The following is a 17,421-nucleotide window of genomic DNA, read 5'->3' as shown; positions in this document are numbered from 1 at the left end:
AGGTCTATTATACAAAACTTATAAACGACCTGAAGGTCTATTATACAAACTTATAAACGATCTGAAGGTCTGAGAGACCAAACTGATAGACGACCTCTGAGATACCATACTAATAGACGACCTGAAGGTCTGAGATACCAAACTGATAGACGACCTCTAAGATACCATACTGACAAACGACCTGAAGGTCTATTATACAAAACTTATAAACGACCTGAAGGTCTATTATACAAAACTTATAAACGACCTGAAGGTCTGAGAGACCAAACTGATAGACGACCTCTGAGATACCATACTAATAGACGACCTGAAGGTCTATTATACAAAACTTATAAACGACCTGAAGGTCTGAGATACCAAACTGATAGACGACCTCTGAGATACCATACTAATAGACGACCTGAAGGTCTATTATACAAAACTTATAAACGACCTGAAGGTCTGAGATACCAAACTGATAGACGACCTCTGAGATACCATACTAATAGACGACCTGAAGGTCTATTATACAAAACTTATAAACGACCTGAAGGTCTGAGAGACCAAACTGATAGACGACCTCTGAGATAACATACTAATAGACGACCTGAAGGTCTGAGATACAATACTAATAGACATTTACCCCTTTTTATAAAATTTATAAAAACTTATAAAAACGTCTATATAAGGATAGTTGCGCTTCCAATATCTTACTTTGGGTAGACATCGACGATAGCACTTTTGTTAGGAGTTCCTCTCGTCTCGAATATGAGCTTGGATGCAGGGAAGAGAAAATCGCCCAGTAAGTCACGAATGATGGCTTGACCTGCAATACAACACATCTTATGTTAGGCTGACATCTTTCCCATGGTTGGCAATTAAAGAATTTGAAGAGATGACAATTAAGAAAATGTGCATTCATATGTCTACACCATAATCAACAGTTAGACAATTATTCGTCAATAGTTCAAAAACGCATTAATTATTCAATAGCCATTTCACAAATCAGGTAAACGGATTTGTTTACGAGGGGGGGGGGGCTTTTATACAACAGAAACAGATCCAGATTCTAAAAGAGTGGAGAGGGAACTGGATTACACACCCAGGTGAATGCGGGACTGAACAGAGTTTACGTTAGTAGCTTTATATATAAGCACTTCTGAAAATAAGCCTTAATGATAACGGAATACAAAACACAAGCAAACAGCAAAAGACAGAAAGATTTGCTTATGTTTTAAGCGAAATTTGAACAACAAAATTGATATTTGCAAGACTCAGTCTGCTATAACCAGAGATTTCACCGTCTACTCGATTTAACAAACAGTGCCCTGCAACAGAAATAAGACCAGTGACCAAGTTCACTAGCTCACACTGATGATTGTAAACTTCGTGAAGTAGTCTGTATCTACACATTGACAAACAAAGTCAATCACATATGAAGCGCATTTGCGCTCTACAAATTCTAAAAATTTAAATTTACAGAAATACACCGTAAAACGGTTATTGGTCGTATAAGTATAAGTACAAGTCAATTTTCGATACAGCACGGACTCACAAGAGATAGAGACCATGGACTTTTGTTTCACAGCAGTTGAACAAAATATGTTTATTGAATAATTAATGAGTTTTAAGAAGTACTTTATCGGGTTCTAAGATCATCGAGGGGCAATCGCTCCCTAATAGCTAGTTTATTATCTAGTACATATCGTAGAGCATGGGGTGTTTTATATAAAAAATGTAAATGTTTTGAAACAGTAAAAATAAACGGCCATAGAAACATAGAGATTCACATATTATATGAGCTTTAAAATATTATACGAGCTTTAAAATAATACACGAGCTTTAAAATATTACACGAGCTTTAAAATATTACACGAGCTTTAAAATATTACACGAGCTTTAAAATATTACACGAGCTTTAAAATATTACACGAGCTTTAAAATATTACACGAGCTTTAAAATATTACACGAGCTTTAAAATATTGCACGAGCTTTAAAATATTGCACGAGCTTTAAAATATTGCACGAGCTTTAAAATATTGCACGAGCTTTAAAATATTGCACGAGCTTTAAAATATTGCACGAGCTTTAAAATATTGCACGAGCTTTAAAATATTGCACGAGCTTTATAATATTGCACGAGCTTTATAATATTGCACGAGCTTTAAAATATTGCACGAGCTTTAAAATATTGCACGAGCTTTAAAATATTGCACGAGCTTTAAAATATTGCACGAGCTTTAAAATATTACACGAGCTTTAAAATATTGCACGAGCTTTAAAATATTGCACGAGCTTTAAAATATTGCACGAGCTTTAAAATATTACACGAGCTTTAAAATATTACACGAGCTTTAAAATATTACACGAGCTTTAAAATATTGCACGAGCTTTAAAATATTGCACGAGCTTTAAAATATTGCACGAGCTTTAAAATATTACACGAGCTTTAAAATATTACACGAGCTTTAAAATATTACACGAGCTTTAAAATATTGCACGAGCTTTAAAATATTACACGAGCTTTAAAATATTACACGAGCTTTAAAATATTACACGAGCTTTAAAATATTGCACGAGCTTTAAAATATTGCACGAGCTTTAAAATATTGCACGAGCTTTAAAATATTGCACGAGCTTTAAAATATTGCACGAGCTTTAAAAAATTGCACGAGCTTTAAAATATTGCACGAGCTTTAAAATATTGCACGAGCTTTAAAATATTGCACGAGCTTTAAAATATTGCACGAGCTTTAAAATATTGCACGAGCTTTAAAATATTGCACGAGCTTTAAAATATTACACGAGCTTTAAAATATTACACGAGCTTTAAAATATTGCACGAGCTTTAAAATATTGCACGAGCTTTAAAATATTGCACGAGCTTTAAAATATTGCACGAGCTTTAAAATATTGCACGAGCTTTAAAATATTGCACGAGCTTTAAAATATTGCACGAGCTTTAAAATATTGCACGAGCTTTAAAATATTGCACGAGCTTTAAAATATTGCACGAGCTTTAAAATATTACACGAGCTTTAAAATATTACACGAGCTTTAAAATATTGCACGAGCTTTAAAATATTGCACGAGCTTTAAAATATTGCACGAGCTTTAAAATATTGCACGAGCTTTAAAAATATTACACGAGCTTTAAAATATTACACGAGCTTTAAAATATTGCACGAGCTTTAAAATATTACACGAGCTTTAAAATATTACACGAGCTTTAAAATATTACACGAGCTTTAAAATATTACACGAGCTTTAAAATATTGCACGAGCTTTAAAATATTACACGAGCTTTAAAATATTACACGAGCTTTAAAATATTACACGAGCTTTAAAATATTACACGAGCTTTAAAATATTACACGAGCTTTAAAATATTGCACGAGCTTTAAAATATTACACGAGCTTTAAAATATTGCACGAGCTTTAAAATATTGCACGAGCTTTAAAATATTGCACGAGCTTTTGCATAATCCGAGTGCTGTAATGATTATTTCGTGGTTCCAAACAGCAATTAATATTTCGTTTCACGATTAGGAAGTACGTACGAGATTTATTAGATTTTTTTGGACAGATAAACAGATAGAAATATCAAAGCTATTCTGTCAAGATATTTCTATGTGTCAATATAAATTTATAATTTATCGTGATTTTTGGGGCATTTGTATCCCAGGACATCATTCAACAATTAACTTCCGTTTAAAAAAATAACAAACAAAACCTAGTCACAATATTCACACTGGCGAGTTTTACTTTTGAAAAAAAAATCACTATTGTTCACTCGTACATTTACGAAAATTCAGGGTATTCTGCCAGTGGAGCAAGATAGTGTACTTCAATAAATGGAAACACTAAAAATAAACCTCGGATGAGGCAGACCAGCTGAACAAAGAAGACAAGAACAGAGTTTATTGCAGTGACTTCTGTCAGCAGATTCCATAAATTTATGGTCAATTCGTAAATTTGCTTCAAATTAAAAAAGTGCTTCAAATTCCATCTTCCTCTCTGTATGAATCATCCATTTACAGGTATCCGGTTAGTGAGAAAGAAAAAAGGTATCTTTTGATACTAAGGTATCCGGTTAGTGAGAAAGAAAAAGGTATCTTTTGATACTAAGGTATCCGGTTAGTGAGAAAGAAAAAAGGTATCTTTTGATACTAAGGTATCCGGTTAGTGAGAAAGAAAAAAGGTATCTTTTCATACTAAGGTATCCGGTTAGTGAGAAAGAAAAAAGGAAAAACAAATTGAAATTCAACATAAGTTTAAATCACATGTGTTATAATTGTTAGAAAATAGGGGTTTGACGCTTAAGCTGAATTGTCGTGTTTGAAAAGTGTGATGTGTTTGGTTCTAATACGACTTTTCGCGCGCTAATTGACAAGAGCGTGATTGCCTTGTTTGCGCAGGTGAACCTGACTTTAAAGCAGCAGCACCGACCCTAGCCCAATACAGTAAAGATCTGTTAGCACATTAGAGAATAGACTTTGATTCTGACTGGCGAAAGACACGATCGTTTGCTCCACAAGGGGTTAAATCAAAAATAACCGTAAAGCTTTTCGAGCATTTTTTCTCACGCTACAGAGAACAAAGACAGTGTTGAAGTTGTACCGGTAGGGCATAAAAGATAGGAAGGCGATATCATGTTATTAAAGAATCGAGGAAACATGTCGCACTTCAACCAAACCTTGGTCCTCGCCGACAACGTGACCTACACAGCCTGGCCTTGTCATTACGGGTTCGGCCCGGGCGTTGTACTCAGTTCTACTAGTCTCGTTGTCGGGCTGCTCGGGAGTATTGGGAACCTACTAGTATGCTTTACTGTACTCCGGAGCTATGAACTTCGTAACACCCCCCACTACCTTCTATTCAACCTGGCGATGGCTGATTTAATGGTCTCGCTCTCTCTGCCCTTGTTCTCCGCATGGATGGTAGGCCTAATACATGGGCGCTGTTACGGGATGCTCTCTCACGTACGCGGCTTCGTGCTGAACACGTCCGTGCTCGCGTCTGTGTCCACACTAGTGATTATCAGTATCGAGAGGATGGCTGCCGTGATGTTACCCCTTCGCCACTTAACCATCCTGACAGCAAGACGGCTAGGAATCATGGTCACTATCTCGTGGCTTCTCTCTAGCATCTACGGTGCGCTCATTGCTTCGGACGTCCAGAATCAAAGCTACGAGCATTACTTCATATTTACGGTGGCTTCTCTGGGCGGACTTTGCTTGCAGTTCGCTCTGATCATCGCCTGCTACACGGCTATCTTCGTCAAACTACTGGTGCAATCTCGTAAGAGGGTGCACCTCCAGACCATCCAAAGTTTGCGGTACAGGACGTTTCTTCTCGAGGCTCGGGTCGCAAAGACAACGGCGATAGTGGTGGGCGCGTTTGTGTTCTGCTGGGCGCCATTCATCTGTTTGCGCCTCGTGGCGCATGCGGCCTTGGTCACGGTCATGTCGCCATGGACCGAACTTCTCGCACAAGCAAACAGCTCACTAAACCCCGTGATCTACTTTTATCGATTTGCTGAGTACCGCCGCGCTTACATCCGGGTATTTAGGCGTGCCCAGTGTTGCCGTCACGTGGCGGTAAAGGAGACGACTGCTACGCATGCGCGAAGTGGAACTAGTAGGCGCTTGTGAATTTCATACGTATGATTAAGCAGACCCCCATCCACAGACCGACCCCTTTCAGTCACGAATTTCACGGAATAAAGTGGAACGGTGTAAATAATCTGTTGAGACTTACCCCATTTCCTTTTATCTACACCTTCACATGTCAAAAGAGTTCGTAGGAACCTCAAATGTCCAGCTAATAAGGGCGGGCCGTTATCTAAAACACACAAAATCAGTCAGTCACCCCTAATGCTTGCAGAGAAGAATTCAGCTACAGCACCCTCTCGTGGTGGCGCACGAGAGCACCCTCTCGCAGCAGAACGCGCAAAAGGAATTTGGACACAACACCCTCTCGCAGCAGAACGCGCAAAAGGAATTTGGACACAACACCCTCTCGTGGTGGCGCGCGAGAACACCCTCTCGCAGCAGAACGCGCAAAAGGAATTTGGACACAACACCCTCTCGTGGTGGCGCGCGAGAGCACCCTCTCGCAGCAGAACGCGCAAAAGGAATTTGGACACAACACCCTCTCGTGGTGGCGCGCGAGAGCACCCTCTCGCCGCAGAACGCGCAAAAGGGATTTGTACACAACACCCTCTCGTGGTGGCGCACGAGAGCACCCTCTCGCAGCAGAACGCGCAAAAGGAATTTGTACACAACACCCTCTCGTGGTGGCGCGCGAGAACACCCTCTCGCAGCAGAACGCGCAAAAGGAATTTGGACACAACACCCTCTCGTGGTGGCGCGCGAGAACACCCTCTCGCAGCAGAACGCGCAAAAGGAATTTGGACACAACACCCTCTCGTGGTGGCGCGCGAGAGCACCCTCTCGCAGCAGAACGCGCAAAAGGAATTTGGACACAACACCCTCTCGTGGTGGCGCGCGAGAGCACCCTCTCGCCGCAGAACGCGCAAAAGGGATTTGTACACAACACCCTCTCGTGGTGGCGCACGAGAGCACCCTCTCGCAGCAGAACGCGCAAAAGGAATTTGTACACAACACCCTCTCGTGGTGGCGCGCGAGAGCACCCTCTCGCAGCAGAACGCGCAAAAGGAATTTGGACACAACACCCTCGAGTGGTGGCGCGCGAGAGCACCCTCTCGCAGCAGAACGCGCAAAAGAAATTTGGACACAACACCCTCTCGTGGTGGCGCACGAGAACACCCTCTCGCAGCAGTACGCGCAAAAGGAATTTGTACACAACACCCTCTCGTGGTGGCGCACGAGAGCACCCTCTCGCAGCAGAACGCGCAAAAGGAATTTGTACACAACACCCTCTCGTGGTGGCGCGCGAGAGCACCCTCTCGCAGCAGAACGCGCAAAAGGAATTTGGACACAACATTCTCTCGTGGTGGCGCACGAGAGCACCCTCTCGCAGCAGAACAAGAGAGAATTTAGCTACAGTGGAACCTCGACTTTATGTTATTTTTTATTCCGAGGCATAGCCTAAAACCCTTTCATATAAACAATTGTCTTACCAAGATTCGAAGAGGACTCAAAGTTCAACAGCCACTGGATCTCATTTTCCAGCATTTTGGTCGGGTTCACTTTCATCAGTCTCTGTTCCGTCACTAAAAATACAAGCCAATTTAACATAATTATCCTCTTTTTGCAACCCTCTGAGGAAATACGCAGCGGAGAGGACGGCAACGGCGAAAAACTGAGCCATTTAGTACGCTTTTACTTTCACATACTTGACAACAGTATTTAATTCCGCGGTGCGCTAAATATTGGGAGATGTGTGGGTGTTTACCTGTGAGGTAATCCATCAATCTGCAGAGTAGATCGAAAAACTGGGTACAATTCTTCTGAAGCCTGCAAGGAACGAAAATGAAATAATCCGCGATGTGCTATTTAGCAAGATCAAAAGCTTCTCTATCACATACCTGTGATTTTTGCCGCGAACGAACCGGTTCGGTGTCCAGAGCGGTAACGGGGCATTGAGCAAGACGGTTAGGAGAAAGTGGTTTGGCGTTTGTACCTTTGTATCTAAAGGTAGAAATAAAGTGATTTACTTGTTATTCTGCAAGGGAATCAAAATGGCCAAGATACAGAACTTCAACGAGAGCTGCCATAGGAACGGATCTGTCTCCACACCTGCACCCTTGACTAGACAGATAAGCAGCTACTTACCACCAACGGGTGTTTGGCTAAGTATTAGAAATTGCTCTACCCCATTCAACCGGACCTGAAAGACAAACAGCACATATGACCCATGCATGTGCGTCGAACGCGAAGCGGGTACTGGGTGTCCGCAGAAACACACCAGAAGTAATCAGATCTTGTGCCATAAGAAACAAATCATTCTAAACCTTTTACAAACCTGCGGGTGAGGCGAGCCAATTAATATTTCTACGATGAACTCATTCACATTTGGAAGATAATAAAATACACCTGTAAAAAAGTAAAGGCCATCAAGGAGCTTTCATTTCAAATCGCGATGACGGTAAGCAATCCTACCTATTAATTGGGTTCGTAATTGTAAACAAAGAACGAGCAGTTGAAGAGCCTCAGCGACTATCACAACATCCTATCAACAAAAGAAAAAGCATCAATTCCTTTATCATCAAGAACCACATTCAACTTTTTTGCAAAATCCGCAGAGACAAAGCTAGAATACAGTAGGTTGTTGAGCAGTTACAGTGTGGCTAAAGTGTTATATAGAGGTGCAGTTCAAGTATGATACTATATTTTGTTATAACTTGCGCGACCTATTAATTTAACAATTAATTTATGCGCAGCGTATGTTTGCATCTTAAGCCCAGCGTGGAATACCTCTATGTAGCCTCTCATGTCTCTCAAGAAGAGCGTGGTAGCCCTTTGGAATCCTCTCTTCCTCGCAAGAAGAGACAGTTGAAGGCTTTTCCACAGTCTCAAGACACGGTGCAAAAAAACCCCAGTTCTGGAGTGCAGGATGCTGTAGTGCTAAGCGTGTTGTATACGTAGACGATGCAGTTCTACTCACGTACATACCTTATTTGATACTTCTAAGTTGTTGTTAGAAGCAATGGACGACCTGAAGGATTTCAGCGAGTCGGAATCGCTGCCCCCGTCGTCGTCAGAGCTCTGGCTGGACAGATGCTGCCTCCCGCCCGCCAGATGCAACTTGCCGCCCGCCGCCGCCCACGCGACTCGCATCAAACACGCTATAGTCTCCGCGAAATCATCTCTGTTCATCGTCTGACAAAAAAAAAAACAGATATAAAGTGAGAAAGATATAAATTTAATACACGTGTTTTGCCAGGCTTAGGATACTCGATAATTGCCAAGCCAGAAAAGCATGATGGGAGGACGGGAAGATATGATAAATGAAATGAAGGGTTTACATAACGTTCGTACGATGTCTAGCAGCTATAAGTTACACTAAGAAGTCATCGATGTAATCAACTGACTGACTGAAAATGAAATACAAGAAAAAAAAACGCTAACGACGCACCAAAACTTCCACGCCTCGACTAACTGTCAACACTCTAGGTTAAAAAGTTGTCTCGATTGCAGCTCTTAACTATTGTATAATTGAAATTTTAATTCCTTTTCATTTTGGTATATTCATAAGATGTTCAACCAAACGTGAGAGGGCTGGCTAAAGATTGACATCTAAAAATTCCAATTCATACAATTCCAATTATACGCTCATACCTCACTTAACTAGTTACACAGTGACGGTAAAATGTTTGTGAGGCCGTACCTCAATAGCAACCCGGACAGTAGGGTGGACATCATCGATCATGCTACTGGAACGGGGCCGCTTGGCTTCCACACCAGAACTGTTACCACAATCACTGCTGTCTAGATCCATGGTTGCCATGGAGACGGGTGATGCTGCCATGGTAACAGACTCTCTTGTGGGCGGGATGGTGAAGGAATTCTCACTAGTCTGGCCGCACAACAAAAACCTGTAAGAAAAGTTCAATTAGCATACTTCGCTTATCGGTTTTAATATTCTGGATACTATGTCTATCTGGTGTACGACTTCCAGGGTTACACTTTTAAAGATTCAGGATTCTGGGGTGAGCCTGGCTTTAAGCTTTAAGTCAGGTAGTAACCAGATACTACTGTGATACTGCTGTACGTCTACCAGGTACATTATACATTAGGTATATGACAGTCAGCAGACAGGGAAAAAGGGGGGGGGGAGTTTTGGAGTGAACCAACCGTGCAAGCTGTAAACATATGCCATAACAGCCTCTTCGAATTTCTGTGTCAACATCACTAGGAAACATGTCTTTCTGTAGAATGTTCACGACGATACTGCAACCAAATACATAATTGACATATTAGAATGATTTCAAGTGGTTTCTTGGCATCCAGGAAAAACATGCATAGGTTCAAATCAGAGGTCATTTTACAAAATAACTATGTCCTGCTAGGCAACCTAAAGCTATGTATCACTAGTTCTACATAGGCCATCAGCCACCTGACATAGTTGAGACCGTTATTAGTAAGGGGCACCTATTCAACAAGCGCAGTAATAGTATTATGAACATGATTCATAGTAAACATACTTGAGGCCCCCTGCTGCAAGGAAGCTCTCCTTGAAGGCTCTGGCGGCAGCCCCGCCATCCCTGTAAGCTGTGGGCATCAACTTGCTGCTTAGGACCTGATGAGAAATGATGTGTAGAGTATTAAAACGTACTTGTATCAAAGTATAATTGTGTAGGCATCATGCTTGTATACCCATGTTTTTACTTGCTGTATGGTGACATTCAAGAATCAGAAGTTCAAATCAGTTTGATCAATAAGAATAGCCCAAAATCTATACTTCTAAGTAAGCAATTCTAATTTTGGTGTCATAAACTCATCATAAAACGTGTTATCTAAAAGCCTTCATGAATGATCCGAGATCATTCAAAATCAAACGATGTTGTGACTTCAAGGGGTTGACTAAGGTGTAAATCCTAATACCACGATGTATGTAACCATAACCAACTAATATCAAGTAACTGCAAGGTGTTGGTTATTACGTACTAGGTGCAGAGCTCGCTTACCTCAAGGTTGTAGAGCACAGTATATATAAGTAAGTAACTGCAAGGTGTTGGTTATTACGTACTAGGTGCAGAGCTCGCTTACATCAAGGTTGTAGAGCACAGTATATATAAGTAAGTAACTGCAAGGTGTTGGTTATTACGTACTAGGTGCAGAGCTCGCTTACCTCAAGGTTGTAGAGCACACGGAAGGGTGACATCCCTAAGGATGTACAGCGGAACATGCTCTTGAGGTTGATGTCGATTGGGCTGAGTGAGCTAGACTCATCCAAGGATGAGCCTCCAGGCGAGCAACTCAATGTGAACTAGATACAACAAAAGAAATGTGCGTGAGCAAGGCGCATCCAAAGATGACCCTCCAGGCGAGCAATTCAATGTGAACTAGATACAACAGAGGCAGTGCACCATAGAAATCATTTAATTGAGCATCTCTAAACGTCACAAGTACGAACCAAGTTTTGGAACATTGTCGTATTCTGCTTATGTACCCGCATAGCTTCCCATCCAGCGTTATAAGCTGTTTTAGTGTACTATACCTGCTGGCCTATGCAGTCCAGAGCTTCCTGGACTTGAGGGTCGGTAGGTAGAAGCATTACCAGCTTCTGTACGTGGGCAGTGATGCTGCAAAAAATAAGAGTTAAGTGAGGGTTTGATAGTGCTTGTAGGGCGTTAGGGGCTGGCAAGGCTGAGTAGAGTTTGCAGGGTTGTTTTAGGGATAATGTTTGCAGCGAGGAAGTGGTCCATTTCTCACCTGGGCTCCTCTAGCTCAGCTAGTTGATAGAGCTTGTCAAATGCTTTGCATTCAGTGGCCATCAGTACACCTGGGATCATACGCTCCTGTCATAAAACAAAAGGCAATTATTACAATGAAAGCAACGGAAGCCTGAAAGTTCCAAAATGTGGAATGCTTGTTCTTCAAAACAAAGCATCAAACAATTGGAACAAAACTCCTAAAACATGTGTTAGCCATAATATCATAAAAACAAGTATGTCTCAAGTAGGTATGTACCTGCTCCAAGGCTATGGATTGTCGGTTACATCCGCTTGCACTGGCCTGAAGGGCAATAAAGAGCAAAGTTAGAAGAAGAGCACAAGATGACAACAACATAAAATCAAAACCAAAAACACTCTACTCTCTAGATTACCTCATCTGTCTTGGTTTCTTGCATCTAGACCAGAAAAGTAGAACACGGATGAGAAGGACATGAGTATAACATAAATAGAGGGGGGAGCAGGAATTGCCAGGAATTGCTGAAGTGGGGAGTCAGTCATAGGATTCAATATTTGAATATTTGAATTTTCATTCAAGTTGGATGCATGCACATCCTTCCCCCTGGGTACAGGTCTGTGATGAAAGTGTACATAAAGTACATACGTGTACCTCAACCTCCTCTCTTGTTGGCACCATGGTGACAGAAGTGTTGGACGTCTTCACAAACACCTGCTGGTCCTCTTGGAAGTCAAGCTGGTATAACAGCTTTTGGTCCTTGGACGACATAAGCTGCAACAAATTTGGTATCAGCACCAATAGCATTGCTGAGTCTTCTTCTGATGACTAATAATATTAATAAGCAGCCATGCACAAGAACTTGACAAAAACATACAAAAGGTTACATGGCTGCACTTCAAATTGCTTTTCTATCGTTGAATATCTCACCAATTTCTCGTTGTTGAAGATCTGGATTTGCTCAGCACTGACATTCAGTTTAGCTGCGATGCGATGACGCACTGACCGCAAGTTTTCATTGCTGTGACACTGAAAGTAGCAAAACAGTCGTATCAAATTCACTTAGTTCTATTCCAACATAACAATAACAACACAACTTTAGAAAAGAAATTTAAATCCGATGCATAATCCAGCGAGTTATTCACTTGTACACTACCTGAAGGCTGAGATTCTGCTTGGTGACATCACAATTGACGTTGACATTTATAGGATAGCCATGGAATGAAGCAGCATGTGGAAGCAAGGTACGAGGGCCTGCAACAAGATCCTGAAAACATAGAGGCCAGTTGTTAAATACCACTATAAATAAGAGAAAGACATAAAAAAGCAAATGCTTTACATAAGGCGTCATCAAGAAAGTAGTCTTTAGAGCCCTGTTAGAGAAAGGTAGGCAATTGAAAGACCCTTGTTCGCCCAGAGTGTGATTCCAGCAGCTCACCTCAACAGTGATGATATAGTGCTCTACGATCATCAGCAATCTCTCGATATTCAACAAGTGATTTGCTCTGGAAATATTTAAAGTTGAATTAATTGTTTACATGCAAGTGTGAAATATTAAATGTAGGCATTTTATCATTTTATCGTGTTATCTCTGTCAATGCGTCTTTCTAGAAAACTCGTTATCAAGGATATAATATAATATAGAATATTTATAATAAGAATACTTATTGGTAATTTATTTGTTGTATATAACGTGGCTTGGGAGTCAATTCTTATTTTCAAACAACTGCCAAGCTATTCTAAATAGCTTATACAATTGCCAATCCGTTCTGGGCGATATAATCACAATCGCCAAGGAATTCTGAGCGATATATACAAATTTCTGAGCTTCTCTGGGCGACATGTAACCTGGTCCCAGAGCCTCGAACGTCTCTCTGTTTAGTGGCCAGTGAGGTTGAGACGAGGCCTTGGCCTCTCAAAGCGCTATATTGACTTCTGCTAGGTTCAGACTCTGAACTTGGTCGCTGATTGGCCAATTGACGCGTGGTCAAGGAAACCAAGAAATTCTGACAGTTTTCTATTGTATTTTTTGCTTCAAGTTCAAAAGGTCAAAACCGCCATAACAAACAGCTAAACGAACGAAGTAGAGGAGCGATATATTATTTTAATCGCAATAAAATCGTAATAGTGCTTTGCAGTCCAAATTAGTTACAAGATTTACCAGTATTAAAAATGTAAAGTCTGTTCAAGAGGAGTCTTTACGAGTTCATAAACAAGCGGCGAGATGTCTTTTATGTGCTGCCGACCGGCTACGGAGAATCGCTGATTTTCCAGCTTATTCCCGGCGTTTGCTCTCACCTCAACGATAGTGGATTCAACTATCCCAAGCAAGCGATTGTACTGGTCATTTGCTCCTTGAGTTCTTTGATAGACTCTCCGAGGATAACTGCGAGCTTATCCGCGATTTTCTCCTCCTTGAAGTGCTCTCCCGTGAAAATATTGTATTCCCCACCTCCTATGCGCAGATTCTTGTCACTAACACTACAGTAATGATCCCATGGGTTTTCAGATGAATATCGTTGTTTTTAAATCGGGTTTTCATGCGCTTTTCATACTCGTGAATTCGATTCTCGAGCGAAGAGATGTTTACATCCCAGGTGAAACTGACACATACTAATCACAAAACGTTAACATGGAAATTAGGCAAAAGTCGAAATAGCGCTTCGAGAGGCCACAGACTCGTCTCAACCTTGCTGGCCACTACATAGAGAGCCGTTCGAGGCTCTGAAACCAGAGTAGGCGACATTTTTAAGATATAAATTCCAAATGTTCACCTGAGTGGGGTTGGCGCAATTGTCACTGGGGATATAGGTGCTGTTGCTGTGGTGGTGACACTGGATGCGACTTGAGACATGGGACTAGCACATAGGACTGACATCACTTGCTGCAATACAAAATACAAAAGTGTTAAGCCCTTGCACAATATTTCAAGAAAGTACAATGCCTTTTGACTGAGCTTGTGTTACTTTAAGCAAGTTAACCTACAGATTGTATGTGGAAATTACAAATACACTGTCACTGTTTGCTGTGAACATATCTATGATGATTTATTGGTGATGTGTTCCAGATGGTTATACCAGAACAGATACATCACAGTTTTTCTTCAACCCTCTACTGAGTTGTTGCAGAGAGTCGGAATAGAATGCTCTACTACAATAATGCTACTATGTAAGTAGAGTATGGAACTGGCCCTTCATGAAATATTAACAATGTACTACTAAATCAAGTCGCCAGTATTGTGTGTCATGACGGTATCCTTGAGCCATTACCAATTGATAAAAAACATGACATGCGCCCGATTTGGCAAAATTTACATACCTCAAGACGTTTGTAACATTCCATTATAAATTTCTTGTGGATCGTGACAGGGTCCTAAAGAAATTACATATCATATGTATATTGATTCTTTAGGGCAGACTGGGGAAACAAATGCGAGCATTTTCATTTCAAACTTGAGGCACAATATGAAAAAGGATGCACACCTTCTTGAGTTTTGGTGAAAGCCACGTGTAGCTGAGTTGAATTAGCAACTTGACTGCTGGTGCTGCTATCTCCTCTGATGGTACTTCGAGAGCAATGCGCCACAGGTAGTCAAGCCCTATTAAGTCCATCTTCTCCACTGTGTATGTGTTAGCTGTCTTCTTGTGCTTGTGTTCATTGTGGTTGACACTCTCAAAAAACGCCCGAAAACACTGGAAACCTAAGAACAAACAGGTTTTGGTATTTTAAGTTTTATTATACAATTGGAATAGATACAAACAACATCATCTACGGTAAGAATGGTTTGATCAGATGTGGTATATTGGGATGTGATTAATTTGGATACAGTACTTAAACTTTAGTAAACATATTCTGCTATGCAGGTCTAACTTTGAGGCTTAAAATAAAGGGCTTGAGAATTTCACTGGCTAAAAAAAGAGGTCATACTCCAGGCGGCTGACTTGTTAGTTTACTTCACAACATACAGTATTTAGTAGCTCGAATTCCTATCCGACTAGACAAATTTCTTAGAGCTATCCTGGATATAGTGAATAGCCTGATTAGCAGGGACCTTGACCATTAACAGAGAACGTGGATAGGATATGTATAAACCTGTATAAACCTGTACCTGTCATGTGTAGCCTGGATGGGCTGAGTTTTGAGACTATTAGGAGGAGAAAAGTCTGACCAGGGAAAGCCTCACATTTCATAGAGAGCTTGGATGGGTTAAGTATTGAGACTATAAGGTAAAAAAAATTAGGACCAGTAAAGACCCTACCTTTCATAGAGAGCTTGGATGGGTCCATTTTGAGGATCTTGGTTGTCAGTATTTGAGACTGGGTCTCTGCTTCCATATCACACAACTGTTTGGTGAACCACTCAAAGCATGTCTAAGGAGAACAAGACATGTCAACAGGCGCAAACACCACAAGGCTGAATATGGCTCATCCTTACCTCCCTGTCGAACTCACAAGCATCAGGACTTGAAACCAAGGCATCCCAAATATCCCGTGCCCTATGCCACGGAAGGTATATGACGGCTTCCTGGAGGACAAACGCCAGGAACTTCAGATGGATGTGGATGCAGTCCTTCAAGGTGTACCTGCCATCCAGGAGTGTGTCCTCGCCCAGCCCAGGCAGTCCTACTGCTGCAATGGCTTGTTGGTGACAATTCACAATGCTACTTGTGGTCAGCTTGATAATGTCATAGGTCTTGTTCAATTCTGGAAGGACACCCTATTACACAGTGATAGACAACAGATTTTAACATTAACCACGCTTGTTGAACTGTTACTTATATGCCTTACTTATATCGTTGGAAGTTGCCAATACATAGTTAATCCTGTACTATCCATGCCATTTCATACACTTACCTTATCATGCTTGTTATACTGGGACTTGCTCATTCCTTTAGTGATCTTCAGCAGTTGTCTGATTGCTGGTACTATCCAAACACCCTTTTTGATATCCTCGATGCACTTGACAGCATAGCTTTTCTTAATTTGATCCTTGACGGTGAAGGAATCACTAAGAATATCAATATGCGACTTGAGGGCTTGGTCAACCATGTCTGTTGTCAACGATGGAAGATGAGCCAGGCTCCAAAGCAGGTCAAGTACCTAAAACCACACACAGCACTGGTTTAAATCTATTCTCAACACATCCCTCCTAGCCATATGTAAATAACATGTATACCTTTGTTGTTATCTTTGCCACTCTGGCTTCCTTGCCAATTCTTCCAATCAGGACCAACAGCTTGTCTTTCATGCGGTCATTTTCTGTTCCCCAGCTCTACAAAATTTTAAAAAGTTACAAATAACTTCAAGGTTGCTCTAGCAAACTTTGATCTGAAAAAGGCCAATAACAAAAGGCATTGTTATATTGATTAAGTCTGTACAGAAGAGGGCATTACAGATCATACACTGGGTGCAGCTATGGTGGGAGCCCGTTGCATTGCCAGAATCAACCTTTTGTTTGACTTTTTGTACAAACAAAAATGATTTCAGCCAAATAATTGCACCAAGAGAACTGTACCTGCTGTATCAGTGTGAAGAGATGGTCAAGCTGGTTCGTATTAAACCTGACAGCAGCAGTGGCTAAGATGTTGTGGATATTGTCAACTTCTATTGGATGTTTGCCAAGCTACAAAACAAATAAAAAACAAATAAGCCCTGACACAAGAATACTTTGACCAACTCTGTTATTCTCTTCAGTTCATCTCTAGTTTGCATTACCTGCATCTTCCAGATGGTTGTCAGCTCATCTAAGGTAAGCCTGTTACCAAGGAACTCCACCACCACCTTAAGACGGTCACAATATTGCGTCTGATGAAGGTTACCTGTCAGTCAATCAACAAGTCAAAGTTATCGCATCATAATAGAGGCACAGCCTCATTGGCTAGGGGTGTACAGAACTATGCTTTTTAGTGAGTTTTGTCCGATCATCTTTCACACGTTTTATTGTTTAAGAATCGGGACGAAAGCTAACTTAATGACACAAGTCACATTGAAATATCAAATTTGATAATTCTTTTGCTGTTACTTGCTCTGTACTAAAGAATTCTACACCTTATTTGATGTTAAATGAGCTTATTGGACATTTTTCTGTCACATCTTCATAAGA

At 41.0% G+C, this 17,421-nt stretch overlaps 2 protein-coding genes across 2 annotated transcripts in view; one reads left to right on the top strand and one right to left on the bottom strand.

Annotated features, from left to right (window-relative positions):
• Window positions 1-17,421, bottom strand: part of LOC5516298 (ubiquitin carboxyl-terminal hydrolase 24) — a 51,097-nt gene that overhangs the window by 25,463 nt on the left and 8,213 nt on the right. Inside the window, exons 11-40 of the mRNA XM_048728918.1 lie at window positions 17,034-17,137; window positions 16,834-16,941; window positions 16,495-16,590; window positions 16,173-16,418; window positions 15,754-16,035; window positions 15,578-15,689; window positions 14,802-15,019; window positions 14,638-14,691; window positions 14,094-14,203; window positions 12,758-12,824; window positions 12,476-12,586; window positions 12,250-12,348; window positions 11,974-12,093; window positions 11,738-11,761; window positions 11,602-11,646; window positions 11,344-11,429; window positions 11,129-11,213; window positions 10,760-10,897; window positions 10,113-10,207; window positions 9,763-9,858; window positions 9,296-9,503; window positions 8,581-8,787; window positions 8,068-8,137; window positions 7,931-8,001; window positions 7,741-7,795; window positions 7,494-7,596; window positions 7,361-7,422; window positions 7,086-7,178; window positions 5,741-5,824; window positions 694-805 (exon numbers count right to left, since the gene is read on the bottom strand). Coding sequence (XP_048584875.1) covers window positions 694-805; window positions 5,741-5,824; window positions 7,086-7,178; window positions 7,361-7,422; window positions 7,494-7,596; window positions 7,741-7,795; window positions 7,931-8,001; window positions 8,068-8,137; window positions 8,581-8,787; window positions 9,296-9,503; window positions 9,763-9,858; window positions 10,113-10,207; window positions 10,760-10,897; window positions 11,129-11,213; window positions 11,344-11,429; window positions 11,602-11,646; window positions 11,738-11,761; window positions 11,974-12,093; window positions 12,250-12,348; window positions 12,476-12,586; window positions 12,758-12,824; window positions 14,094-14,203; window positions 14,638-14,691; window positions 14,802-15,019; window positions 15,578-15,689; window positions 15,754-16,035; window positions 16,173-16,418; window positions 16,495-16,590; window positions 16,834-16,941; window positions 17,034-17,137 — 3,361 coding nt within the window. The remainder of the gene's footprint in view (window positions 1-693; window positions 806-5,740; window positions 5,825-7,085; window positions 7,179-7,360; window positions 7,423-7,493; window positions 7,597-7,740; window positions 7,796-7,930; window positions 8,002-8,067; window positions 8,138-8,580; window positions 8,788-9,295; window positions 9,504-9,762; window positions 9,859-10,112; window positions 10,208-10,759; window positions 10,898-11,128; window positions 11,214-11,343; window positions 11,430-11,601; window positions 11,647-11,737; window positions 11,762-11,973; window positions 12,094-12,249; window positions 12,349-12,475; window positions 12,587-12,757; window positions 12,825-14,093; window positions 14,204-14,637; window positions 14,692-14,801; window positions 15,020-15,577; window positions 15,690-15,753; window positions 16,036-16,172; window positions 16,419-16,494; window positions 16,591-16,833; window positions 16,942-17,033; window positions 17,138-17,421) is intronic.
• On the top strand, window positions 4,431-9,032 carry LOC116620389 (adenosine receptor A2b-like). The gene has a single exon (XM_048728963.1). The coding sequence runs from the start codon at window positions 4,633-4,635 to the stop codon at window positions 5,632-5,634; it is 1,002 nt and encodes a 333-aa protein (XP_048584920.1). The 5' UTR covers window positions 4,431-4,632; the 3' UTR covers window positions 5,635-9,032.

Source organism: Nematostella vectensis, chromosome 1, assembly GCF_932526225.1.
Source record: "Nematostella vectensis chromosome 1, jaNemVect1.1, whole genome shotgun sequence".
Classification (NCBI taxonomy): domain Eukaryota; kingdom Metazoa; phylum Cnidaria; class Anthozoa; order Actiniaria; family Edwardsiidae; genus Nematostella; species Nematostella vectensis.
This window is presented reverse-complemented; position numbering and strand designations above follow the sequence as displayed.

Coding starts and splice junctions, on each gene's coding strand:
- LOC116620389 (XM_048728963.1), top strand. CDS start 4,633: ATGTTATTAAAGAATCGAGGAAACATGTCGCACTTCAACCAAACCTTG.